The 27,573-nt window shown below is 45.1% G+C and overlaps 1 protein-coding gene across 1 annotated transcript in view; it reads right to left on the minus strand.

The window, feature by feature from the left end:
• Positions 1-1,559: 1,559 nt before the first annotated feature.
• Positions 1,560-27,573, minus strand: part of LOC310794660 (holocytochrome c-type synthase-like) — an 84,966-nt gene continuing 58,952 nt past the window's right edge. Inside the window, exon 7 of the mRNA XM_083656659.1 lies at positions 1,560-3,099. Within this exon, the coding sequence (XP_083512785.1) occupies positions 2,901-3,099 (199 nt within the window). The 3' untranslated portion in view covers positions 1,560-2,900. The remainder of the gene's footprint in view (positions 3,100-27,573) is intronic.

Consider the following 27,573-nt stretch of genomic DNA (forward strand, 5'->3'; position numbering starts at 1 on the left):
TGCTCTGCTGCGGTTTGCTCTGTTTGATCTGCACTGAAAAGTCCGCTGCCTGCACCCCCCGCTTTTTTACAGCATGTCCTCGGCTCCCAGCTGAGAATAATGTCACTTTTCATAAAGACGGTGGTGTCGCCGTGTCGGCAACTAAATCATATGGATGGACTATAGCAGCGGACAGGGATGGGGCTCAATTGTAGCAGCAGATGACTGCTGTTCACAGGCACAGCTAACGACGTTATGCTTCAAGCATATCAATGGCGATTTCCGTTTCCTCATGACTTCTTCTGTCTTTTCTCCTGGCCTTTGTCTAATCGGGAGGGCACTGTCGCCACCTAAGGGTTCTGTAAAATAGGTTAGACACATTCAATAGCTCCCATATTGTAAGAGGCGATGTAAGAGGCTTAGATCGACATTCCCCCGTCAAAATATGAATTTGGAGTTATTGACGCCATTTGGCGTCGCTGGCAGCCTACGGTAAATTTCTCTTGACGCCATATGGCGTCGCTGGCACTCAATGTGTTAACTCTTTATTTCAATGTGTCTCCTGTCCAACACTCTGCTGTCCCCGGCGCATGCCGGTGTGAATTCCCCATGTTTAAAACAGTTTTGTTGGCACAAAGGCCCGTGCCCAGCCAGAAAACTAGAGACTATATGAAGCTCCACCTCACGTTAGTCGGCTGTGCAATGGAGTGGGGCGAGGAGGAACGAATTCCACCCAAACCTAGCCCAATTTTTTTTTTTTTTTTTTTTATAATAACAAAATCGATCCAAATTCCACAGGATCGATTCCAATCCTTAACGATCAATCATCGATTTTCGACAATTGATGAACATCCCTAGCAGCAACCCTATGCTCATACACAGCACTGCCCTAGAGCAAGGAACCTAGAAAGGGAAAGACATCACTCACATGATCACAGCGTTCAAACTTTGCATTGGGGCCAGTTCTATTGAAGTGAATGATGCATAACTCTGACATATACAGTATGACAGCATCAGTGATGCTGGTCTCATTGGCCACACAGCAGCCGAGTTGCGGCCAAGGCCGCGCAGCGGCTGAGCGTTTGGGGAGCTGCAGGATGGGCGAGGCCGTCCCAAGCTCAGGCTCTGTCTATCCCAAGCTCGGGCTCCGTCTGTCCCACTGTGACATCATCAATGATGTCATAAATCCCACTGTGACATCATCAGTGATGCTGGTCTCATTGGCCACACGCGCAACGGCCGAGCTGCAGGGCCTGCTTGGCGAGCTGCAGGACGGGCGAGGCCGCGAAGCGGCCGAGCCTAGGAATCGAGCGTGCGAGATTCCTAGTAAATAAAATTTACTTGCATACATACTGTCCCTTGTTGCCCAGATTGTGTATCAGCAGGGCTTTCTTCCTTTCAACGTTAGCATGAGCAAGCCCTAGTATGAACATTTCAAAGGATTCATGCCAGCGAACCCACGGGATCAACGGCTCACCAGGCAGGGCGAGGAACGGGGAGAGAGGTGAGAACAGAGAATCCATCATCCTCGTCGCCAATGTTATGTTTAATAACTTGTGGACCACGACGTAACTGTTAAAATGTTTTATTTTCATGCGGTCACACTGGCTCGATGTTTACAATTACAACCACACCACTTTCCAGCAAGGCAGACTGTCGTAAAGCTGCCTGTCGTAAAGGTACAGCTACAGCTGATGTGATGCAGACATGTAGTCGGTTATTGTTTTTTCTAAAAGGTTATGATTTAATATCCGGTTAGCCGTGTACACGGTGACATCCCTAATGCGAACACGTAGTTAAAAGCAAGTATACCTCCACCCTGCAACATACATGGGGCCCTATCTTGGTACAGGCGACGGGGATGCGGAAACGTTCACAGCACCTGCCGCAGGCGCAAATTAGAGCTGTGCCATATCATCTGCGCCCCCAAAATGCCAGCTTAAACGGGATTGGCACCAGAATTATTCACAGGTGTGGCCAGGCCAATAGCTCTTTACCAATCAGATTCCCGTCGCAATCGCTGTTTGCGCGAGGCATGCAATATCCTGTAATTCTCTCCATGCGGAATAGAGTGGACTCACTCGTGCGAGGACAGAGAGAGCTGGAGAGAGCTTATTGACAGATCATCTGTGGTGCCAACGACTCTTCGGGTTATGGGATAGGTGAAGGTGAATAGCCTATGTCCATTGTCCAACAAGTTTTCTCAATTAATTTCCCTCTTTGCGATGTGATAAAAGTTTCTCAGTAAGTTATAGTTGATTGCCTCACTGGATTATCTGCCAATACCCAATTTAAGCAGCAGAATTTGATGTCCTGGTGTGGCAAGGCTGTGCGTAATGAAATATCCAAAAGGAATTTTACTCTGCACTGTGCTGCGCAGCATGGAGATTATGGTGCGCTCAAGCACAGCGGGGTATTTAGCACATAAGAGGTGCTTTTAAAAGCTCTTAGCGCAAAATAATTGCGCGCTGCTGATGATAGGATAATACCATCTATCCTCACATTTTTGCACGAAACGCCTGGTTTGGCATGTGGCACGCCTATATCCAGTACAATTATAACAGGCATGCGCTTGTGCACGCCCCCAATTTGCATTGCGTGTGGCGTTAAACGAGCGCAAGCGCTAAATTACCGCTTTTGCGACGATAGGGCCCATGCTGTTTAAAAGACCAGTGAATTGCACTGCAAAGAAGAAATTAACATATCCAACTGAAATCAATATGATTAGCAGGTGAAGCTGGATATAACCTAAACAACTGGAGTTCTGTTGATACTACTTGGATAGCTTGAGTTGTTTTGATTTTCTTTATGCTTATAGTTTATTTTCACAGCACCACACCTCCCACACAGAGCTGAAATGAGGTTTTTCAAAGTCCTTGTGCATGTGTGTTTGAACCTCATGTAGTGACCTATATATTTCTTCAGGAGGTCCAGCGCCACCAGGCCACCTTCATGCGGTCCCAAACGGCATCTAAAGAGTCAAAGGCGGGGCGGACGTCCAGGATGGAAAACTCATAGGTGTCCTTGTTGATTTCTCCGTCGTAGTAGTCGATGACGTAGCGCACCTCCTTCCCACAGCGGTCCACGATCCAGTCGTGGCGGTCGAAAGGCAGCTCGTACCTGGTGGAGGGTGGTGGGACATGTAAGTACATCTTTTTCACAAGATCACATTTCTTATTTACAGACCGATGGAAGCACGCTACCCCTACCCCCCCTCCCTGAACATTACACTCGGACACAAGAAGGGGGAAAACAAGATACAAAAAAATGTGTCAAAGTAAAATGTTATTCTCTCCTGATTCTAAATATAACTGAATCGCTTTGTTTGACCAAGCAAATCTATTCTTTTATAAGCATTTTACAAAGTATCTATGAAAAAATTAATGGCTGACCAGTCACCACCAGGGACAAGCTGAACCCAAAAATGACTTTCTTTTCTTTTAGTCCAAATACCTGGGTATGCAGTGCACCTATTTAATAATGTATGCCAAAACAAATCACAAAAATCGAATTTCTTTAGTTTTTCACAATTTTTCACATCAAAAGTTAATTTTTCAAGATTTCATTCATAACAGTAATCTACAGTTTGCTGACATCACCTAGTACTATCAAATTTCTACCCCATTTCAACCAATCGTTATTCTGATTAAACTTTTTATTGCATGTGGAGACAGTGTGCGGGAGTTTATTCTGGTACTGTGTCGGGTTTTGCCCTTCTCCGACGCACCTGTCGAGTCTAGGTGTGCAAAAGCTTTTTTCCTTCAACCAATCATATCACGACATGGCAGTTGTCAATCAAACCTTCATTTCAGGATAATTTTCTCTTCCAAATGAAGGAGAAAATGGCGACTAGTGCCTGTAATTAGGGTTGTGCGATGTCACCAAAATCCCCATTGTGATTATTTTACAGTGAAACATCGTTTTGCACGATGCCATCGTCATTGGGGTGGGGGTTGGGGGTTATAATTAATTATTTATTAAGTCGCTGCGTTGCTGTAATGCGTTCACGTTAACAGGACAGCTGAGCCTGAGCTCTACATGATACCAGCGGGCTTGAATACTGCTCTGTGCTACAGCACAGAGCCACGCGACTGAAGCGGGCATCGGCTGTCACTATAGCAATTTGAACGGCGCAACACTAACGTTAACGTTACTCACCAACAACGTGTGTGTGTTGAATTTAACTAGCTGGCAGAAAACTGATTGAATTACTGGCTGATATAACGTTAGATTCGCCTGGCTCTGGCTCCTCAAGCAGTACTGCTGTAACAGCTAGCAGTAGCCTAGCTGCTGCTGCTGCTGCTCTATTACTCTCTCCAGTCTCCTCAACCCTCTCTTATTAGGTTCAAAAGCCCACGTGAATCTAACGTTATATCCGCCAGTAATTCTGTCACTTTCCTGCCAGCTAGTTAAATTCAACACGCACACGTTGTTGGTCAGGATCTGACTGTAACGTTAACGTTAGCCTGCACCGTTCAATATTGCTAGTGTTGTATCAATCAACTTCAACTTTCACTTTTGAAACAGGCGAGTTATATTCACATTTGAAGACTTGTACTCACTGTGGGGTGAAAACATTAAAGAACGTGAGGTTTCTTCTTTCTCTTAAAAGTTTTCACTAGAGGTCGACCGATATTGCTTTTTCAATGGCCGATGCCGATGCCGATCTTTAGAGAGCAGGGCGGCCGATGGCCGATATATAATGACGATTATTATTTTTTTTTTCATTCGATAAAATACGATTAAAATAAACTCCTCAAAAAAAGTTTGGAAACGTTATTTTGCTCGATTATTTCTCCCCTTTAATAATACCAATTGGTATTGTATTTTATATAGTTGGAAAGCCTGATTAGTCACCTTTACAACGGGGTACAACTTGTAAGGATTGTGCATTCGTGGAATGAGAAACACACAGCTAAACGTGTGGGTAGCGCCAACAAAAAATGTGCAATATTCTTCTGTTGGTATTTTTTTTAAAGAAATCTAGTAGCCTAGATTTCCATTATCCATTCATGCACATTGAAAATCGAATATAACATTATACTGTAGGCCTACATCTAATATAAGATGTTATCTTAGCCAGTACAGTAACATGTTTTTGATTATTCTTTTTATTAAATAGAAAAATACATTGGGTTATGCGGTATAGATTTCAGTAGTGACTGGTAGGCTATAGCGAGAGAGCAGTATGTCAGAGAACTCATTCATGCACTGTTCTATACATTAACAATAATAATAATAATAATAATAATAATGTAACTGTTTAGATTTGCTGTCATTTGATGGGAGAAGTGTGTTTGCAGAAGATGGTGGTGACTGAGGAAACGTAACGTTACAGTAGGCTCATGGGTGCATGAGAAGACTCACATTCAGTGGTGGACTGCATAATCGGGCACGTCGGGCAAATGCCCGGTGGCCTGGCCTGGCAAAAAAAAAAAAAAAAAAAAAAAAATTTGCAGGCCGATGCCGATTAATTAAAAATGCCAATAATCGGCCCCAATTAATCGGCCGGCCGATTAATCCGTCGACCTCTAGTTTTCACAACAAAATAACTGACTTCTCGTGCGCGGGGGACGCCCCGGCGACATTAAACAAGCACACCCAGTGCAGAGAAGCACTAGAGCGGAGGAGGGGGAGGGGAGGCTTCTCTGAGTCTGAACTGGGGGCGCTCGTTTAATGCTGCCGGCGCGTTCCCCACGCGTCACGGGAAGTTGACTTGGTATGTTTTATTATTAAAACGGCACAAATTTAATTTGAACAGATAATTAATCACGATGATCCGATGTAGAAGGCTCAGAGGTCAATGGGGGGTCGGCCAATCACGATGGTCGATGCCATCGTCCATCGTGCCAACCCTACCTGTAATCTTGCAGAATTTCTAGCCTATAAACTAACTACTAACTTGGCCAAATGTATGTAACATACGAAAAAAAAGCAAACGGTAATGTCTAAGAATGCAAAGAAATGTAACTGGCTCTTAAACTCGCATTCCAGGATAACGTGAGTTAACGTTGTTAAGGCCGAATTCAGACTAGGGATGTCGAAAATCATAATTTTCTTTGACCGACAACCGACCCTCATTAGCCGACAATTGGTCGGTTAACCGAGAAGATTAAAATGCGCTATTTGACTGTCTGTGCCCCATTAAACCATTACCACAACAAATGCTTGATTTTTTTCCATTAGAAAGCGTTTATTTTTACATCTACAAGCAGAAAAAAACACATTAGCAAAACGAGAAGACAAGTTGAATCCTCCAGCCATCTAAACAAAAACATTCCTCCGATAGGCTATACTGCTTAGAGCTGCACGCTTTGCATATTAAGGGCACATCAACTGACACGCAGTCGCCCCGTGAAGTACGTGTTTTGAGCGGATGACAGCCCAGGCTGCAGGGCGCACTGACGGAGTACGCATCACTACAGTATCTTCTCCTTTTAGCAATAGTCTCGCTAATCCCACAGTGGTTTACCTGCTTTTGGTCTCACCCCTTCTCCCTCTCTCTCGCACACATGCAACGAGGTCTGTGCTCTCTGTGTGTCTTGCAGGGCTCCACAACATTATGAAGACGAGTCCGCACGCAGCTGTCAGTAGCCGCTTTCACACGGGCCTTGAAAGTGTCAATGCAGTCTACAAACAATCCGTCTCTCGTTGTGAAACAATTTCTCCGAACTGCCATGTGTTGCACAGTAAAGAGTAAAGACTAACGTTGTTACTTTTCAATCGTCAATTAGACCGCTTCATGTCTGCATCTTAGATGTAAAAACTACTGTTTCAGCATTCATCATTGAGTGCGCGCGTATGCATGCGTGTGCATGATGAACATGCAGAGAGGGAGGGAGAGAGAGTGAGACCGAATGAGCCAGTGAAGAAAAAGTTATGTGCACGTTTTATATTCCATCATGTTGTACTCCAGACATGGACGTGCGCACGCTGAACGCTGTGAGATGAGCAAGGTGTCAGGTTTCAGGCCATGCGCTCCTGTCCTGACCAAGCTGAAAAAAAAAACTTTCAAACCACCTCTCTCTCTCTCTCTGTTTTAGCTGTTGTTAATGTTAGTAGCCTACGGTAGGCTGTCAATGTTGATAGTAGAATTAACTTGTTAAAGACAAAATGTATAATGCAAATTTGATGCCCTCCCTCCCTCTCTCCCTCCCTCTCTCTCTCTCTCCCTCTCTCTGTCTCTCAAGTAAAACCTACGCACATGGCATGGCATGTGTTTAGGGGACGTGCAACATTTTTTTTTGTAACCGTTTAAACTTTAACTGATAGTACGGTTGTCGGTCGACATCCCTAATTCAGACACCGGCCCCTCGGAGATTCCAGGCCGATGGGCTGCACTCTCTGCTCCGGCAGCTGGCTGCCTGCGGCTCGCCGAGCTCCACTCAGCGACTAAACCTCGCATCACCAGGCTCTTCCCGAGGAGAGCGCCACAACACGCTGAATCCCACTCGATTTGGGGGTGGAACACGCCAGGATTGGCCAAAGCCCAATCCAGTCCCCAGAAAGTTATGTTTTCAGTCTAAAACGGACACCGACCCACGCGCCAGCTTGGGTTCATTTCAACTTTAAAGGAGAACTTACCTCCAAAACACTTTTTTTCAGCTTTTAACCAATATATATGCCACAGCTCGCAGGACATCAGCACCCCTGATGTTGAGGCAGGTCCTAGCACCGAGGAAAGTAGAGAGGCCAGCCAGCCAAAAAGGGAGAAGATTAGCGGTCAGAAGCCTAGAGTTAAGTGGCCAGGTGCAGCGGAAAGTAGGAAGTGGGAAGATATCAATAGTGATTTGGTTAGGATGTTAGAGAAGCTTAAAGGAACTGCTGAGAGTAAGTTGGAGAAAATGGGAGATTGTATTTATGATTATGGTAAGGAAAGGTTTGGCGTCTTTGAGAAAAGGAAGAAACTAGAGGGTGAGGTAGTTAAATCTAGGCGCCAACAAGAGATAGATAGACTTATCCAGGAGAGAAGACAGCTTAAGAGGCAGTGGAGGAAAGCTACAGAGGTTGAGAAGGAAGGCATTGATTGCTTGCAGTCAGATGTGAGGGAGCGGTTGGCAGTTTTAAGAAGAGCAGAGAGCATTAGGAAAAATAGGAAAAAGAAAGAGAGAGCTAGAATAGCATTCTATAAGGATCCATTTAGATTTGTGAAGTCATTGTTTAGTAAGGAAAAGAATGGTAGCCTTATGGTACCTAAGCAGAAGCTTGAGGAATATTTGGAGGAGGTTCACAAAGATAGGGAAAGGTTTAGAGAGATGACAGTCCCAGCTGATATTCCACCTATCGGTGAAATAGAGAGCCAGTGTGATGATAGCCCACCAAGGTGGAAAGAAGTTCAAGAAGTAGTGAGACGTGCAAGGGCCTCTTCAGCCCCGGGTCCTAATGGAGTCCCCTACCGGCTGTATAAGAGTGCTCCAGATGTGTTGCAGTTTCTATGGAAGCTGATGAAAGTAGTCTGGAAGAAGCAGGTTATTCCTAAGGCGTGGCGTAGAGCAGGGGGAATCTTCATTCCTAAAGAAAGGGACTCGTTAGAGATAAGTCAGTTTAGACCTATCAGTCTACTTAATGTTGAAGGGAAGGTTTTCTTTAGTGTTGTGGCACAGAGGCTGTCTAGTTATCTAGAAAAGAATAGGCTAATAGATACTTCGGTGCAAAAGGCTGGAATTCCCGGCTTCTCCGGGTGCTTAGAGCACACCAGCATGATCTGGCACCAAATCCAGTCAGCTAGGCGTGAGAAGAGAGAGAGACCTGCATGTAGTATTCTTGGACCTGGCTAATGCTTTCGGGTCAGTGCCGCATAGTCTGTTATGGGAGGCCTTTGATTTCTTTAGAGTGCCAGGTAGTATAAAGAGCTTAGTTAAAGCCTACTTCTTAGATATTCAACTCTGCTTTACCACAGCAGAGTACACTACAGCTTGGCAGCAGCTGGAGATAGGCATTATGGCAGGGTGTACAATTTCCCCATTAGCTTTTACCATGGCAATGGAGATCATTATTAGGGCTTCAAAATGGGTAGTGGGTGGAGAAAGGCTGCAGGGAGGGCTGCGGCTCCCTCCAATTAGGGCATACATGGATGACATGACGACTATGACGTCAACCGCTCCATGTACTAGCAGATTGTTGGATAAGTTAAATAGTAATCTGCAGTGGGCTAGAATGAAAGTGAAGCCAAGTAAGTCCAGGAGTATTTCAATCATTAAAGGGAGGGTAGTAGGTAAGACGTTTGTTATAAATGATGAGGTGGTGCCTACAGTGTTAGAGAAACCAGTCACGAGTTTGGGAAGATGGTATGATGCAAGTCTCAGTGATAAGGGACAGTTTGAGGAGGTGAGGCAGGAAATGATTCAAGGTATTTCAAGTATAGACAAGTCAGGGCTCCCAGGAAAGTTAAAGTTGTGGTGTTTGCAGTTTGGATTGTTGCCTCGGTTGATGTGGGCACTGACAGTGTATGAGGTTCCCCTTTCAAAGGTAGAAAAGCTAGAAAGGATGATTAACTCATTCATTAGAAAATGGCTCGGAGTCCCACGCTGCCTAAGCAGTGTAGCCTTATATGGGAAAGGCATATTGGAATTGCCATTATCTAGCCTGACAGAGGAGTTCAAGTGTGCTAAGGTTAGACTGGAAATGACTCTGACCCAGTCAAAGGATCCAGTGGTTAGGAGTGTAGCGCCCACAGTTAAAACAGGGAGGAAGTGGAACCCAAAGGAGGCAGTACAGCAAGCACAGTCAGCTCTTAGACACAGGGATATCATAGGTCAGGTGCAGCATGGGCGTGGAGGCTTAGGGTTGTGCATAGGGAAACCTGTGTGGAACAAGGCATCAGTAATAGAAAAGAGGAAGATGGTAGTTGAAGAAGTACATAGGCAAGAGGAGGCAGTAAGATGTACTAAGGCAGTGTCACAGGCAAAGCAAGGACAGTGGGTGAACTGGGAGAGTGTAGAGAAGAGAAGGTTGAAGTGGAGAGAGTTGTGGAGCATGGAGGCCAGCAGAATTAGATTTATTCTAGGGGCTACTTATGATGTGCTGCCATCTCCCCAGAACTTAAATCAGTGGTTGGGCGAGGATGGTGCCTGCCCGTTGTGTTCTAGTGTATGTACACTGAGGCATATACTGTCAGGGTGTAAGGTCAGTCTCTCCCAGGGGCGATACACCTGGCGTCACAACCAGGTGTTGATGTTTGGCAGCTGCAGTTGAGGAAAAGCAGCTAGAAGTAAATTCTCTAGTTGCTAGCAAAGAGACTAGACAGATCAAATTTGTACGTGAGGGAGAAAAGATTAGACCAATTAAGGTCAGGCACAAGTTAGGGCAGCTAAGTGTAGGTGGAGCCTGGGAAATGAGGGTTGACTTGAATGAACAGCTAGTCATCCCAGCATAATAGTTAGCACCCGGCTACGTCCGGACTTGTTACTGTGGTCTGAGGTAGAGAAGAGAGTTTATTTTATCGAACTCACAGTCCCGTGGGGAGATCGAGTTGAGGAGGCTTATGAGCGCAAGAAAGCTAGGTATGCTGAAATGGCAGCAGAGGCAGAGCAGCGAGGTTGGAGGGCTCGAGTGCGGCCTGTAGAGGTGGGCTGCCGTGGTTTTGTGGCAAAGTCCGTTATTGCCTTACTAACTGAGTTGGGCATTCGGGGACGGAGCCTGAAACTTGCGGTTAGCAACATGTCTCAGGCAGCAGAACGAGCAAGTGAATGGCTGTGGATAAGGAGGAAACATGCTAGCTGGGGAGCTCGCTAAGGTCAGATTGATTGTTGTTGGTCATGATTAACGGTCCGCATCAACAGGGCTGAATCATTGACAGTGGTGGTGTAGTTAGGGATTGTTTGTTGTTGGTCATGATTGACAGTCCGCATCAACAGGGCTGAATCATTGACAGTGGTGGTGTAGTCAGGAATGTCATACCGAACCGACCTGGATAGCTAGGCTTAGATAGTGAGGTAATATGCAGTTGTGTGGTGGTAGCATGGAGGGGGGTGTTTCCAGGACGCTGGATTACACCGTTAAGCCTTCTTGAGGTGTCGTGGGCCTAACTTAACGAAACGTCGGTGAAGGAAGGTGCCCACTTGAAAACCCCAATGACATGCTTCATACTGCTGTTGGCTAGGGTAGGTAACTGGTGATTTGTGTCTTGTTTATTAGTTTGTTAGACTGTTAGCTTGTTTTATTCTGGATTGGGCTTCTAAATGTGTTTTTCCTCGGATTTTGGCACAAGGGATAGTAACATCTTGTCCTGTGTATTAATTAATAATGGGGGTGATGTGTGAAGAATTCTGGTCAAAATTTCCACATTTGACACCAAACTGTTGCCATTTTACCATTTGTATCATTTTTCAGCAGCATACCTGGCATAAGCGCCCTCTAAGGGTGGAACACTGCTTTTTTTTTTGCCCTCAAATGAATGGGATATTTGATACGTCGTGACGTCACGATGAACCAAAGACTATGGGATTTCAAGATAGTTACTCCCCTACTCCCCCTGTACCCTTTCGGCTACCTCACAGCCTATTCCCATGATGTCACTTGACCTGTTAATTTATTACAATCGCCTGTTATTTTCCTACCAACTCCTATGTAACACAATACTATCAATAAACGCCACTATAATCATAAAAGGAAGGACATGGCATTGTGTTGCTGTAAATCATTCCCAACCTTTTTCATACTAAGGGGCCCTATGATGAGATTTGGTCTCATGTAAATCTTATTTTTAATTTTTTATAGCCTAGATATGATTTTGTCCAGAATTCCATATAATTAGGTTGAGAGACAACGAATGCTGGAATCCTCTCAAGGACGACTGGTGGTCTTCTGTGCCCCTTTTCGCTGGGGACACAGAGCTGCTGCACTGACGCTCTGCCCGGAGGGAGGGAGGGGTAATTGTGTGTTTGCAGCAATCAGCTCCGAGAGCCCAGCACCAAAGTGAGAGCCTCACTTTCATCCTTCCGCAAACAAATCTCATCGCAGTTTAGAGCAGATGTAAAATGTAACGCTATACTACGACGTGACAACGTGACAAAGCTGCTCTAAACACATCGGCTACTATAATATCGTCACTGTGTACAAGCGACGCCAACTTTTCAGGAAATGAAGTCAGCAGAGCGACTGGGGACTGGGGGGGGGGGGTGAGCAGCACAGCAGCACACTCTCTCTGTCTGTGTGTGCTCCTCCTCCACGTGGACTCACTGCCTTGTGTGTTTTGCTGCGCTGGGCTGAGGAATGCACGGAATGGGTTTGATCAGGCAAGTAGGTAGGCTAGAAAAACCCTGTGCTCTTAAAATACTGAACACCACGTTGTCATATTTGACATATGTCTTCATTGTAGACAGTTTATCGCTGAATGTGTCATTACATTATTAATATCTTACCTGAATAAGCTCAAATGCTGTTACAGGATTATCACACCGAGTCTGGAGCACTTTCTGCCGGCCAGGCAGCAGCTCGTAGGCACCCTGCCTTTTAGAGCGCGAGCACGAGCTGCTGTGCTCCAGGCAGCGGGGACGCGCGGGCGGAGCTCTTCACATGGAGGTCTGACACTGCCCTGCGCTGCAGTAACTTTTAACAAGAATCACGAAAAGCCCATAAACGAAAATTATAAACGGATTTCATGGCGCGGTTTATCGAAAGTTGGGCGAGGGAATGACGTGGAGAAATCTGGCATTGTGATTACATAAGCTGAGAGCGGGGCGTTTGTCCGTGCTGTGTGCTGCGGTAAAGAGCCTTGCGTCACGTCACTAGTCTCTCCTAACGTAACATAAGACAAGCCACGCACACACATATTGGAGAAAAATAATTAAATTTCTAGTTCGCCACTGAATGGCCAAATTGATATAACTTTCAACCATTTTGAGCAACGCTGTTTCCATACAGGCCACCAGCGTTGGCTAGTTGTTGGTATTTATAAAGATATTGCAGCTCTCAAATAAATTATTTTCGAGGCGTGGGCAAACTGTAATGGCGTCGATTTCCAAAAAAAATCCTGACTTGAACACAGCCAAAGAGTATAGTATAGACAAGAGCATATGTCATTTCTTGGTTTTTTCCATAGGTATTTTCAAATCACTGTTCTGATACATATCTAGGGGGTAAGTCCTCCTTTAAGTAGGGGGTGCTGTAAGGAAGGGACTCTCTTTTTCCAGCGGCACCCACAAGGATGCCACCGGGGGGAACATTTACGTTTTTTTGACGTTTGGATGTTTGTTAGCCATATTTAGAGGAATATCTCATTTTAAATTAACACATTGAGTGCCACAGCGCTTCAGTAAAATTGTCTGGAGCCTGTGCCAGATTCACTTCCATTCAGTTGAAAACAGCTATAGAATTTTTTCTATTAGGGCTATATTGACAGGGCTGGACTTTAATGAAACATTGGACACTCCTGCTTCTTCCAAAGAAGAAATTTTGTTTCTAGACAGTTCCATTATGAAATGACAGCCTCTGAAAGAAGAGCACTTTCAAGGGTTTTCTGCTGTTTTTTTTTTACTTTTCAAGATATAGTCACTTTTATGAATACTTTTTGCACTCTAATTTCGAGCACATTCACTGACTCTGGCTGGTGTTTTCTGATGTGGTGGTGTGGTGTGGTTCTGTGCAGCCTGCGTGCCCCCCCCCCCCCTCTCCCCCCCCCCCCCCCCCCCTCTCCCCCCCCTCCTCTCCCCCCCTCTCCACCTCTGAGCTGCGGGCTCCTCCCCACACGCACAGAGTCTGTTTTCTCAGACTCCGTTTTTGCCCGGATCCCAGCGCAACAAGGAAATGCCAAACGCGACTGAACGAAAAGGTTTGGCCGTTCGGCTTCGGGTGCTGGCTTTCTGGCAGGGAATCGTGTGGAGAAACTATATGCAGACAGATAGATAGAAGCAGAAGAGCTCAGTTGTGGGCGCGGATGCAGCCAACTTTCAGCTGCAGACAGAGCAATCTATACGGCTCTGGCTGCAGCATGCATCGGTTTCCCCTTTGATCACGTCTTTCCCTGCTTTCTCCTGCACAAAGTAAAGGATCTGAGGTGGGTGGCGCAGCTCCCGTGTCGATGTTTAAGGTGGCGCCGTGTGATCCCTTGAAGGGATTCATGCTCACTGGCTAGGTACGACCTTAAACAGCAGAATTATGGAATAATATGAATTATGATTTTAGGACGTCCACAGACGTCCTTGGCACTCCTCGTTACTTTTTTTAGGACGTCCACAGACGTCCTTGGCACTCAATGTGTTAACATTAGGATTATACTGTTGTGATGTCATTATATTTTCTCCTTTTCACACTCACTTTCATGTGATTTCAAAACAATTTGAGTGAAATGTTGCATTGTCTCCCCTGATTCTAAGTATAGTCAAATCGCTTGGTTTGAGCAAGTAAAACAATTTTTATAAGCATTTTAAGCAAGGTTTATGGAAAAATGAATGGCGGATGAAATCCCATGAAGAGGGAGAGGGGGTGACTTTGGCACCCCTTGGGCACTCAGACCTGAGCCTACTAAATATTTAATGAACCACTCATGATTGTCAAAACTGTTTTTTATTTTCGAAAATGTCAATGTCATGTAACATGTTCTTTACTTCAGTGGTGCAATGCTTGTTTGAGCTAAAAATCCACAGCAGAAGCTTTTTATATTAATTAATAAAGCCGTAGACTTAGAATCAGGGGAGACAATGCAACATTTCACTCACCCAAAAAAAAAAAAAAAAAAATTACATTTTTATTTTCGAATTTCGAATTAAATTCGAATTTGGCCAGCGAATTTCGAATAGTGTTTTTGCTAGAAATGCCCATCCCTAATATATATATATATATATTGTAGCATTGTCAGGAACCAGGCGAGAGTCAGGATCTAGTTACCGCATTTTATTCTGTAACACAGGTTCCAGGGCTACTGTCAGCCGTAGCCCACGCCAAACAAACCCCACAGCACACACCAAAACCCTGCTAGTTCCCTCCTAGCTCTCAGCTCTCCCCAAACACAGCCGTCTCCCTCAGGCTCACGCTCCAACTCGACGAGCTGTTCCCCTCTCGCCCACAGCTCCCCTCCCCCCAGCCAATCACAGGTGATCCCCCCTCTCACCCCACCCACTGGCTATATGTCGCCTTCACAGACCCCCGTAAATCCCCACAGACATGTCAATCCCACAGTTAACCCCCATGCACAGAACAGTATAACACACGTACAGTAGCACACAAACCCAACCCGCTACAATATATATATATATATATATATATTAGTGCTGCACGATTTGGGGGAAAGGTGCGATTAGCGGTTATGGTGGACAGTATTGCGATATGCGATTTAATAAACAATCTAGGGATGTGCCGGTATGAGTTTTTGACGGTATGATAACCTTGGACAAAAATACCACGGTTTCACGTATCACAGACTAAAATACATGAAATATATTAACATTTTAAACAAAGTTATAAAAGCCTGACTAACACACCCAGGTAGGGATGGGTATCGTTAAGGAATTAACGATACTACTACTCTTATCGATACTGCTTATCGATCCGGTACTTTAACGGTACTCTTATCGGTACTTTTTGTTATTTTTAAGAGAAAAAAAATGGTGCTGGTTGTTGTCGGTTCTTTTCGTTATTTTTAAGGGGAGAAAGAAGAAATAGTTGCAAAATCTTAATGGGTGCGTTTTTATTATTAATTTAATTGTTTAGACAAATTGCTCGTGTTTCCACCGTTGCTAGTGAATGATTTATCGCACTTATGACAATGTGAATTGTCAGCATCAACTCGAGTGAAGTACAACCAGACTTTTGATCTCTCCTGTTGATATCAAAGAGAAATATGCTCTCAATTGTATAGCATGGTACTTTACGATGTTACCTGAATGCAACACAGGTGATGACAGCCAATGACATGCACGGAAAACTAATGTGTGTATGTGTGTGTGTGTCTCTGACTCTGTGTCATTGTCAATGAATGGACAGCTCCGTGTGAGAAAGAAGCACAGAGAGAAAGAGAAACTGCTCGTTTACATTTATTTCCTCCGTCTTGCTGCTACTCTGGGAGTGCACGCGAGAACTGCTGCATTAACCCACTCTGCTAACATCTCCGTTCTTTCTTAACGTGTTGCGGTCTCTGTTCTCCTCGGCTCAGCTGCCTTCCCTTCAGTGTGTGCATGTGTGTGCTGCCAGCCCCGCCCCTCCTCAGTCAGTGTGTCGGCTCCTCGCTGGCAGCTGCCTGTCTCTCGTCTGAAGAGAGACAGAGAAAGCAACGCGGAAAAGAGGATCTGGATCTCATTTCTCGTTCGGAAATCGCAAAAATCACATCACAGGCATGTCTTACGGAGTGTTGGTGCGAAAAAACAACATTTATGTAGCAAATAAATAGGAAATCTATTTTCTTAATTTCTCCAGTACCGATAAGAGAACCGTTAACGTGAAAGCTTATTGATCCTCCGGTATCTCGAAATCCGGCCCCGGGGCCCATTTGGTACCGGGTCTCGGTACCCATCCCTACACCCAGGTAATGCAATTGGTAGTCGATTTACTCCTGCATGTATACAGGCCAGTCGGACTGGAACTGGATGAGGCGATCAGTGCATGTGCTGACGTTCTTTGACCCGGAAGTCGAATAGCGTGTAAAACTGTTATGTTAGCGGCCAGGGAGCGATTAGCTAAAGCTAAATGTGAAGTTCGTTGATGTAGAGCTAAATCTGTGTCTAGAAATTTTTTTTTTTAATGGAATAACTTCATTTCAACTGTATTGAGCTAACAAGGGCAGCTTTGTGTTACCTGACCAGTGACCATCCCTGTGTTTGAACGGTTTATCGGCGCTCTCTCTCTGCACATAAACACAACCTTGCTCGACCACATAAACACAGAACACTGCAAAACAATATCCTATCACTAAAATACACACAGGGCACAGCGTCTCTCAACATGAACACACTGCCACACTATTATATGGGCCAGAAGTGATCGTTTTGAGGGGAAACATTTGTATAATTATATCATATTTTTTTTATGAAATAGCTGCATTATTAAGAGACTTGCTGCTACCAGCTGTTAGAATAGAGAGCCGCAGGGATGACGTATTTTTGTAGGCAGAATGCGGAAGTCCCGAACTTCCTGGTTCTACACTGTTTCTGTCTATGGGATTTTTGAATGGGTTTTTGCCGCGATGCTTCAAATACGGTCTCTGGGCAACGCAAGATTAATCAAACGCGAACCAGAGTTCCGTCGGATAATCTTCACACATGAGGACCACTTTCATGAGTTTTGAAGCGTAAATGCGAGCCCTAGAAGTAAAATGCTCGAGCTAAGCTAATCCAGAACTACACACTGTCGCATAGGCTTCCACGTCACGTCAGCACTCAACCTGGACTGTTGTTGATGTGTGCACTGATTACCCCGGGCTGAACGGGGCTGAACCAGGTGAGGGAGAGAGAATTTCCGTGTTCGCCCTTTGAAGTGGTGACGTTATTGACGTATATATCCCCATCGACTCAAAAGTGTAGTCTCATTTAGCCGTTTGCTAGCTAGCCGTCCTTTTAACCGCAAGTAAAAGCTTCAAAACTCGTAAAAGTGGTCCTCGTGTGTGAAGATGATATTACTAAACACTGGTTCGCGTTTGATTAAGCCAGCATTGCCCAGAGAGCTTATTAGAAGCATCGCGCCAAAAACCCATTCAAAACTCCCATAGGCGAAAACTGTGAAGAACCAGGGCTGTTAGCATCGATGATTTCCGGACTCATTACTGCGGCTCTCTATTGGCGGAGCCTGCGGGGAAAGTGCATATCGCCACCTATCGTAGCGGAGGCAACATGATTCCATCAAAAAATCGATTTCCCACCCGTGTTTGTATACTGGGACAATGCAGTAGTCCGAGTAAATAGCCTAATCAAGCTATAGACCTTATTCAAGGGAGCATTTTAGGCCCAGTCTTATTTCTTTTATATGTCAATGACATGAAATCTGCCTGTGAGTGTGATTTGCTTCTTTTTGCGGACGATGCTGCTCTACTGGTCTCACACCAAGATAAAGGGGAGGTAGAAAGGATCCTCAGCCGAGAACTACTCAGGATCAGTTGCTGGCTGGTTGATAACAGGTTGTCCCTCCACTTAGGTAAGACAGAAGCCATCCTCTTTGGTTCTACTATTAAATTGAGGAGGTCTCCGGGGTTTAGGGTAGTGGTGGGAGAAGTAGAGGTCTCAGCCAGAGAGGAGGTCACATATTTGGGATGTGTGTTGGACAACACCTTATCAGGAGAGAGCATGGCGCAGAGAGTAGCCAAAAAGGTTAACCAGAGAGTGAAATTCCTCTCCAGGATTTCAACCTCTGTTAACAGGTATGCTTTGGAAATTCTAGCGGGAGCCCTGGTTCAATGTCAATACGATTACGCATGTTCCTCCTGGTACACCAGCATCACATTGTCACTGAAAAACAGGCTCCAGACAGCGCAAAATAGATTAGTCAGACTCATTTTACAATTGAATCCCAGGACTCACCTACTACAGTCTCATTTCGACAGCCTCAAGTGGCTCAGAGTAGATGAGAGAGTAACACAAATCAAACTCGGCATGGTCCACAGGATAGTCAACAATGCTGTCCCAAAATACCTCAGAAATTACTTCACCAAGGTCAGTGACGTACATGGTCACGGCACGAGAGGGAGCCCCACAGATTTGGTCCCAGTAAAATGCAAAAGATGCATTGGCCAGAATTCATTTCTATACTCAGCGGCAGTAGCCTGGAACAGTCTCCCAGCTGAGATTAAGACAATCAGCCCCTATCCTTCCTTCAAAGTAAAAGTCAAGAATTGGATCAGGAGAAGCAGAACCTGGGTTTAATGTATAATAATATATATATATATATATATATATATATATATATATATATATATATATATTATATCTATATAATATATATTATTATATATTATATCAGCTAGTCAGGAATAGAATGTATGCTTTCTCTGTCTAAAAGAGTTAGTTTTTATCATGTTCGGTTATGTAGGCATTAGCAGTTGAATACAGCATGGTTTCAGCGTCTGAGAAGGAAAGCTGAGAAAAATGCATTTTTGTGAAATTCGATAGAACAGGCAGAACAGTCACTTTAACCATTTATTTTTGGCATCAGTGAGACATCAGACATCTAAACAATAGTTCTGAACAGTAATTTCCTCCATAACAGCACCCCCACCCCCCTCTCCTTCAAACTCCTCCCTCCGTGGGTGTGTCTCTGGTGGCTCTGCAGCGTGTGTCACAAGCGAGTCTCTGCTGCCTGTCTGTGCTGCCTGACGGCCGCTCGTCGGGCGAGTCTGGATAGGGCTCGTTCGTTTCTGGGGTTTCGGTTGTGAGCTGGGATGAAGCTGCGTGCGATTCTGGGATTTCTGCTGTGTGTTTCAAAGTGTGTGGCACCCAGAGTCTATTTTTGGAATCCCCCACCATTGTGCGCCAGCTCCCAGCGCGAAAGCGTTTTTGCCAAACCATTTTCATGAGAATGGTTTCCTCACGCTTTTTCCTGCTGTTTTTGCTCGGCTTTCTCTAGTCTGGAGAGCACTGTCGCCACTTAGTGGGTCGGTAAAATAGGTTATACACATTCTATAGCTCCCATATTTTTATAGGAGATGTAAAAGGGTTTGATCCACGTCCCACCGTCAAAAAAAAAAAAAAAAAAATTTGACGAGTTAACTCGTCGACGGCAGTCAACCGTTCTTTTATTCCAGAATCGATAATCGCAACAAAACAAAACAATTTTTTTTTTTTTTTTTTTTTTTTGGGTGCCCGCAGTCAGGCCACTCACTGAACAGCAGGCCAGGCGCCGCCTACTGGTTTACTAGTGGTTTTATTACTTTATTAGTTAGTCTGAAGTAATAATTACACTTCAGGGTTAAAGTGGGTGCATCTCATTATAAAATTGGACTTGGCCCAAATTGGGCTTCAAACGGACAAATTTCACGCGCGTCGGCCCATATCAGCCTGGCCTGCTTGGTATCTAATGCCCGGCCTGAATTATGATCCCAGTCCGCCCCTGTTTTTAACTATATCGCCCAGCCCTACTCATGATATAATATACAGTCTCTAGTGTATGATTAAACTTTTCCCATGTTCTAATCTAGTGTAAAAAGCAAACAAACTGAAAAAAGAGAAGAAAAAAAGAAACAAAAATCGCAATAAATCGTAATATCGAATCGCAATAATCGTAGAATCGCAATACTTAAGAATCGCAATATATATCGAATCGGCACCCAAGTATCGTGATAGTATCGAATCGGGAGATAAGTGAATCACCACAGCCCTAATATATATATATTGACATTGCAATTCCAATACAAAACAGCAGAGGGTGCTGCAGCACCATAAGCACCTCCACTTCCGGCGCCCGTGGTCACAGCCATCCAATGACACTCAATCATGAGACTTAATCTTCTTGGAAACTATTTTTATTTTATTCTGATTGGTCTTAGATTTGTGTCATAGTTCTGGGGAGCCCGACCAAAAACCTGCCCAGGTTGCTCATATGGTAGATCCGACCCTGAGTGTATATATAATAGGCTTTGACGATATCCAAAATTGTATAGCGCAATGCAGTCCCGCCCAAATATCGCAGTTAGGGCTGGTTTAGTCCGACTGCCTGGAAGCAGGCTGTGGGTCTAAGCGCTGCCATTGGCTCCAACCATTTCAGTCAGAGCGGAAAGGGATTTCCCTTCCGCTGCCTGCATGTCGCTCTCAAATGCCTCAGCCACTGTGAAACAACAACGCTAGCTAACAAACTAGCGTTGCTACACGCAGAAAATATCACGTTTTGACAAAGATTTGGATTGTGCAATAAAGCAGGCCTGCTTGGTACTTTCAGTGGATGGTTGTAAAGATAACAGAGCCTTTTTTCCTGCTAGCCAATCTCTCTCCTGCGCGGGTACAGTGCGAAACTGAGATAGTCTGGCAAGCAAGACTAGGGCTGGGTTAAACAAAAATCGATATTGAATTGATATTTATTTGAAGGAGCTGATATCGATTCATGAAGTCCAATCGATAGAAGAGCACTTATGCACATCCAAAACGGGAGGTGTTGGTCACAGCAAGAGAAATCAAAATACTAGATAAAAAACAAACTTCTCAGGAACAAATCATCCAATATCGATATTAAAGGAGAATTTCGTTTTTTTACACCACGGTCCTCATTTCCAGCTTAAAATATGATGTTTTACTCACCGAAATATGTTTGGCTTCATTCGGATGCCCACGGAAGATTTTGAGCTCTGAGTAGTCTCCTCAAACAGGCTATAACGAGAGCAGACGGGGCAAGGTGCTTGCGCTCTGTAAATGTCACTTTTTCTGTCACATCGCGGTTCATTATGGTTGTAAATATAATTATGAGAACATGAAATCGATATCTAACTAACCATCGTCTGCTGGGAGTCCCGACAGCCCACTCCGTTTGCTGTCCGGGTGTCCATCACATATAACATCTCCCGCTGCTGTTTGTTGTTGTCGATATGTGGCATGATTCCACACGAGCGGTAATGGAATTGAAACGTCCATAATCTTGACATCAGATATCTATAATAATGCCAAGCTAAAAGCTAAGCTAACAACATCACCGAGCGACTCAACTCTGATCTGCCCCGGATGGGGTTACAGTGCTTATCTTCCCCTTCTGTGGTTTCTCTGAAGAAGTGTGGTTTCACAGAAGGGGAAGATAAGCACTGTAACCTGCTAACTATTAGCCTGTGGCCCAATTCCAATCCGCCCCCTAAAGGCTGAATTATGCTCACCCTGCCGTGAAGGGCGCGGGGGTGGAGCGAGGGGCGGGCGCGTCAAATTACGTAAATTTGTTGGGCGTGGTTATTCGCTAGCTCCAGCGGCCGCTCGCGTTGTGCCTGATATTTTTTCTAACAGCGCGAGCTTCTCTCCAAACATGGCCGCATTCAAACCATTGAGCCCTGAACACTGAGCTGTGTTTTCGCCACATTTCTTGACCCATGTGGTAGGCTATAAACTTAGATTTGCAACTGTTCGTTTTTAGTCATTTCACCAAGTAAATGTGTTGTGTTAAGAGCATTATTGAGAGAGATTAAAAGCAGCACAGAGTAGTAGGCTATCAGGGCTGAGTAGTAAAAACGGCTTTCAGTAAAAACAAGTTTGGTGAGTCCTTCATGTGCGGTCGTTTGAGAGTGAAAGTGCACTCAGTACTGCACAGCGTTTCATTGCGACTTTTCACGGGCTGTTTTCACCATTGTACAATACATGGTGATCACTTTCTGAGTATAATGGCATCTGCCCCAGCGCGAGGTCTGCACGGTGACTACGGAGACTCGCGGGGCCCCACCCCCACGGAGCTTTGCTCGAGCATAAGAGCACCTTAAAGACTCAAGCCCTGAACCCTCAGTCCCTCTAATGGCCGCCATCTGAAAGTGGTTGAGTCATCAAGTGTGGAAGGGATCCACATTGGATAAATAGGAGGATTGGGACAGCAGAGCCCTTTGCACTTGACAAGATGATGTTGACTCTGGCAGGTTTGGGGCTCGCTATATATTGTTTATTGTCAAGACGCTTTGAGGGATAGACTCCCTGATGAGTCTGTTCTCATCCAGGCTCTGGCTCAGAGTGGACAACAGGTCATTTAAAAATAAATGTAGCCTACTGCAAAATCTGCAATCTGCAACATGTGTAATTATAAGTAAAATAAGCATAATAATGACATGTCACCCAACATTATACACAATGTCAATACTGTACAATACAGATTCGGTAAAACTATTTGTCATTCATCAACAAAGTTGTGGATTGTAATTGTAATAGAAATGATCGATGATTATTTTAGGATTGTGTAAAATAACTACTTGCATTCCTCTGATATAATATTTTTGTCTAATCTGAAATCCCTATTAATGTAATGTTTCATTGTCAATTAAGGCATTCCAGCGCACTCGCAAACACCGCGTTCGTTTCGCGCGTGTGTGCTTTTATTTTTTTGACAGATATTTGCAGCCTTCCCCGTTTTATGTCACAACGCTATGCATTGTGGGCAATTCCCTTTCCGTAAGTGGCCATAGCTGCTCCCTTACGGTAAGGGGGCAGAAAGGGCTCACTCTGAGCCCTCATTCACTTTGCGATTTCACCGTGGGACATCCCTAAGCCCTCACTCCCTTCACGTGAACGCGCCTCTAAGGGCTTGAGTCAGTAAGGGGGCGAATTGGAATTGGGCCTGTCTCTCTCTAGCCTGGATCCCTTCCTGTGTGCTTCTAGAAAAGGTCCGTGTTGCAACTTGCTTCCGCGGCACGTTACTTCATTCCGGATCGCTTTTCTTGTTATGAAATTGAATCTCTCCTATGAAATTATTAACACCAGCGATTGTTCGAACAACGTGAATCTCGTCGACCAAGAGCACGTCGACCGACCAATCGATCAGGAGGGGGCAGCCCTAGCGTTAACGAGTTTGAAAATGGCATTTGTGAGGTCACAGTGACCTTAACTTTTGTCCTTTTACCACCAAAATGTAATTAGTTCATCCTTGAGTCCAAGGGCCCTATCTTCGCAACGGCGGTGATTTTGCGTTAGCACCCGTTTTGCGCTGGAATAGCGAAGCGCAAAGCCCTAATTGTGGGCGTGTTGGCCCGCTGCACGTCGCGTCATCTCGGCGGAAACCTCATAGGCGTGTTTATGCCCAAAACAGTATTCACAAGTTTGTGATCACTCCCCTTAAAAGCCACAGCGTCACCGCCATCACGTCTCTGACAGCAGCTTCTTTCTTGCTGAGTGCAAGCAGAGTGACAGAGTGAGAGAGAGAGAGAAAAGAGAGAGGGAGAGAGAGGCGAGAGAACGAGAGAGGGAGAGAAAAGAGAGAGGGGAGAGAACGAGAGAGGGAAGAGAGAGGGAGAGAATTGGAGGATGAACCAGTTCGGATTCATAACGAAAATTGATGCCGGAACGATCCATTTGAAACACAAAGGGCCGCCGCGCAATTACGCAGTGAATATCCATGTCCCAAAGCGTGCGCTTACTGTAATTAGACGTTTCGTTCATTATGCTATAACATACACATCTAAAAATTAGGGCTGTCAATCGATTAAAATATTTAATGGCGATTAATCGCATGATTGTCCATAGTTAATCGCGATTAATCGCAAATTAATCGCACAATTTTTTATCTGTTCTAAATCTACCTTAAACTGAGGTACCTTAAACATGGGAGCTTTGTGCAAAGATGCACTGTTGTATTAATATGGGTAGTAGCTATTATCATTAGTATGGGTAAGTATTTGGCCATTGGTATATTGTTATTATTGCTACTAGTTACTGGGAATACACATCTTTCAGGCTGCACTGTGTGAAGTTAACCGTGCTATCCAGGAGCAGCTGCATGCCAGCTCTCTCTCCCCCTCGCTTTCTCTCTCTCCCGCTCTCCGTTGGTCTCTCTCACTCTGGTCTGATTGCCCTCCCGTCTTTCTCACTTTCTGTCTGGCTCGCTCGCTTTCTCTGCCTCTCTCTCTAGTCTCTCCCTCCCCCCCCCCCCCCCACCCGCTCTCCGTCTGTGTGTGTGTGTGTGTGTGTGTGTGTGTGTGTCTCTCTCTCTGCAGCGGTCTGATCGCGCTAACGCGCTCTCTCTTTCTCTCCCTCACCCAAAATGCGGGACATCTTCTCAATTTTAACACATTCAGTGCCACAGCGCTTCAGTAAAATTGTCTGGAGCCTGTGCCAGATTCACTTCCATTCAGTTGAAAACAGCTATAGAATTTTTTCTATTATGGCTATATTAACGGGGCTGGACTTTAATGAAAGATTGAACACTCCTGCTTCTTCCAAAGAAGAAATTTTGTTTCTAGACAGTTCCATTATGAAATTACAGCCTCTCAAAAAAGTGCACTTTCAAGGGTTTTCTGTCGTTTTTTTTTTCTTTCCAAGATATAGCCCCTTTTATGAATACCTTTTGCACTCTAATTTCGAGCACATTCACTGACTCTGGCTGGTGTTTTCTGATGTGGTGGCGTGTGGTGTGGTTTCTGTGCAGCCACACACCCCTCTCCCCCCCCCCCCCCCCCCCCCCCCCCCCCCCTCTCCACCTCTGAGCTGCGGGCTCCTCCCACACGCACAGAGTTTGCTTTCTCGACTCCGTTTTTGCCCCAGACAGATCCCAGCTTTGCTGCGCGCATCATTTCCTTGATGGGCATCAAGGAAATGATGCACTGGCAAACGCGACTGAACGAAAAGGCTTGGCCCGTTCGGCTTCAGATGCTGGCTTTCTAGGAAATCGTGTGGAGATAGATAGAAGCATAAGAGCTCAGTTGTGAGCGCGGATGCAGCCGAGCCCACTCTCGCTGTAGACGGAGCAATATATACGGCTCTGGCAGAAAGCATGCATCGGTTTCCACGGCTTTCTCCGCTGTCTCCTGTACAAAGTAAAGGATCTGAGGTGGGTGGAGCAGCTCCTGTGACGATGTTTAAGGTGGCGCCGTGTGATCCCTTGAAGGGATTCATGCTCACTGGCTGGGTACGACCTTAAACAGCAGAATTATGGAATAATATGAATTATGATTTTAGGACGTCCACAGACGTCCTTGGCACTGAACGTTACTTTTTTTTAGGACGTGCACAGACGTCCTTGGCACTGAATGTGTTAAGATGAACTTGCCATTATACCCATTTTCTTCCTCCTTTTCTGCTCACAGAGGTTTCTTTCTGCTTGCTATCAACGTTACTGCTTCCTGATTTCCCAAACTACGGGTCGGACCAAGGCTCAAACATCACAGAAAGTGCATGCATTAATCGCGCGTTAAAAAATAGTGGCGTTAACGCGTTATTATTAGAGATGCTGCGATCGAGATTTTTCAATTCCGATCCGATTTCGATATTTTAGCTCAAAACCGATCCGATTCCGATCAAATTTCGATACCCGATTCGATACCGATTTCGATCCGATACCGATACAGCACATATTTAAGTCTCTCTATTCTGTCTGATAGCTAGCAGGCAACAAACATTTTTAGGGTTAGGTATGTATGTGTGTGCTTTGGTAATATAGTATGTAAACGATTTAGTTCATCTAATTCATTTGATGTAAAACTAAAACATAACAATCAAATTAGGGCTGGGCGATATGGCCCGTGACAAAGCAACATTATTAAATAATTTAGAGCAATGAAACACGCAGAGTAATTAACCTTAAAGACGTTAACTCTCTCTCACATGTAGGTACACACAATCAGACAGACTCCTGCTGCACTCTCTATAGCCTACATGGAGTAAAGAAACGCTTCAATGAGGTAGCCTATGTGCTCTCAAAACAAACATTTTGGAAGGATTATTCGCTGTAATTATTAGTGTCCATATAATGCCACCGCAGATTTTCTGTTGTGGACTCGACTGTGATCTATTTGTCAACTTTACTGCAACGTGAGTATAGGCTGTGAACAATTGAGTGCGCATGAGGTAATTAAAAGAAATCAGACAGCGAGTCTGGCCGTATCTGCAAGCCGTGTGCGCACCTGCTGCACTACTACGTTTAGCCTACTACTGCAACATGGTCAATTGAGAGCGCATGAGGTAATTAAAAGAAATGGGGAAGAATAAGAACTGTTTCTGTAGCCTGCCTAGTGCCTACCTCTATACCTGCTACCTCCATTTGAAACACTGCGCGGTCACGCCATCCGCACTTTGGGGAAGCGTAGTCGGTCGCGCTATCTGAAGACCATGGATTAATTGAAGAAAGACCGACATGAAAGCAGCAACGCAACTCATACAGAGCAGGCCTAGGCTACAACTGTTGTCGCGCACGGCAGCATGTGATGTGAGTGTCTGTGTGTGTGTGTGTGTGTGTGAGAGAGAGAGAGGGGGGAGAGAGACAGTTATTAGCTGCTTTGCACACCTTGGAAGCTCTGCTGTGCTCCGCCTGCGTCCGGAGACATATTACATTAAATTGGCCGTTGCGGGCTGCTGGGTTGGGCTGGGTTCGGAATTTTCAGATATTTTAACGGGGCGGGCGGGGCGGGCTGGCTCCAATGATGGGTTGGGTTGGGGCGCGCCTTAAAAAAACCTGACCCGCGCATCACTACTGGCCATCCTAGGCTCAACGCGGCCTCTGTGTGCTGCTGCTGCTGCTGCTGCTGCTGCATGCTGGATAGAAATCCTGGAGCGGAGTCATGGAATGGAGTGCTTATATCGGAGCCTTGGATCGGTCATTTTCGCTGGAATCCGATCCGATCCGATCCATGTTTTTTGGCTGATATCGCGCCGATATCCGATCACATGATCGGATCGCAGCATCTCTAGTTATTATCGCGTTAACTTTGATAGCCCTACTAAAAATATTTGTTTCTTTAACTCATTGAGTGCCAAGGACGAGTATGTTCGTCAATTCAGATACTAACGTAGAGTGCCAAGGACGAGTATGTTCGTCAATTGCGTTTTTTGACGGTGGGACGTGGATCAAAGCCTCAGGCATCTCCTGTACAAATATTATAGCTATTGAAGGTGTATAAGTAAGGGATAATGTATACTGAGCCGGTGATTACTGTGGAAATAATGACCGACAGGTGAATGATTTAGCCCGACGCGCAGCGGAGGGCTTAATATTCACCTGAAGGTCATTATTTCCAGTAATCACCGGCTCAGTATACATTATCCCGCTTAGAACACGGCCTACAACTAAATCATTCAA

This window comes from Poromitra crassiceps, assembly GCF_964638095.1.
Source record: "Poromitra crassiceps genome assembly, chromosome: 2".
NCBI lineage: Eukaryota > Metazoa > Chordata > Actinopteri > Beryciformes > Melamphaidae > Poromitra > Poromitra crassiceps.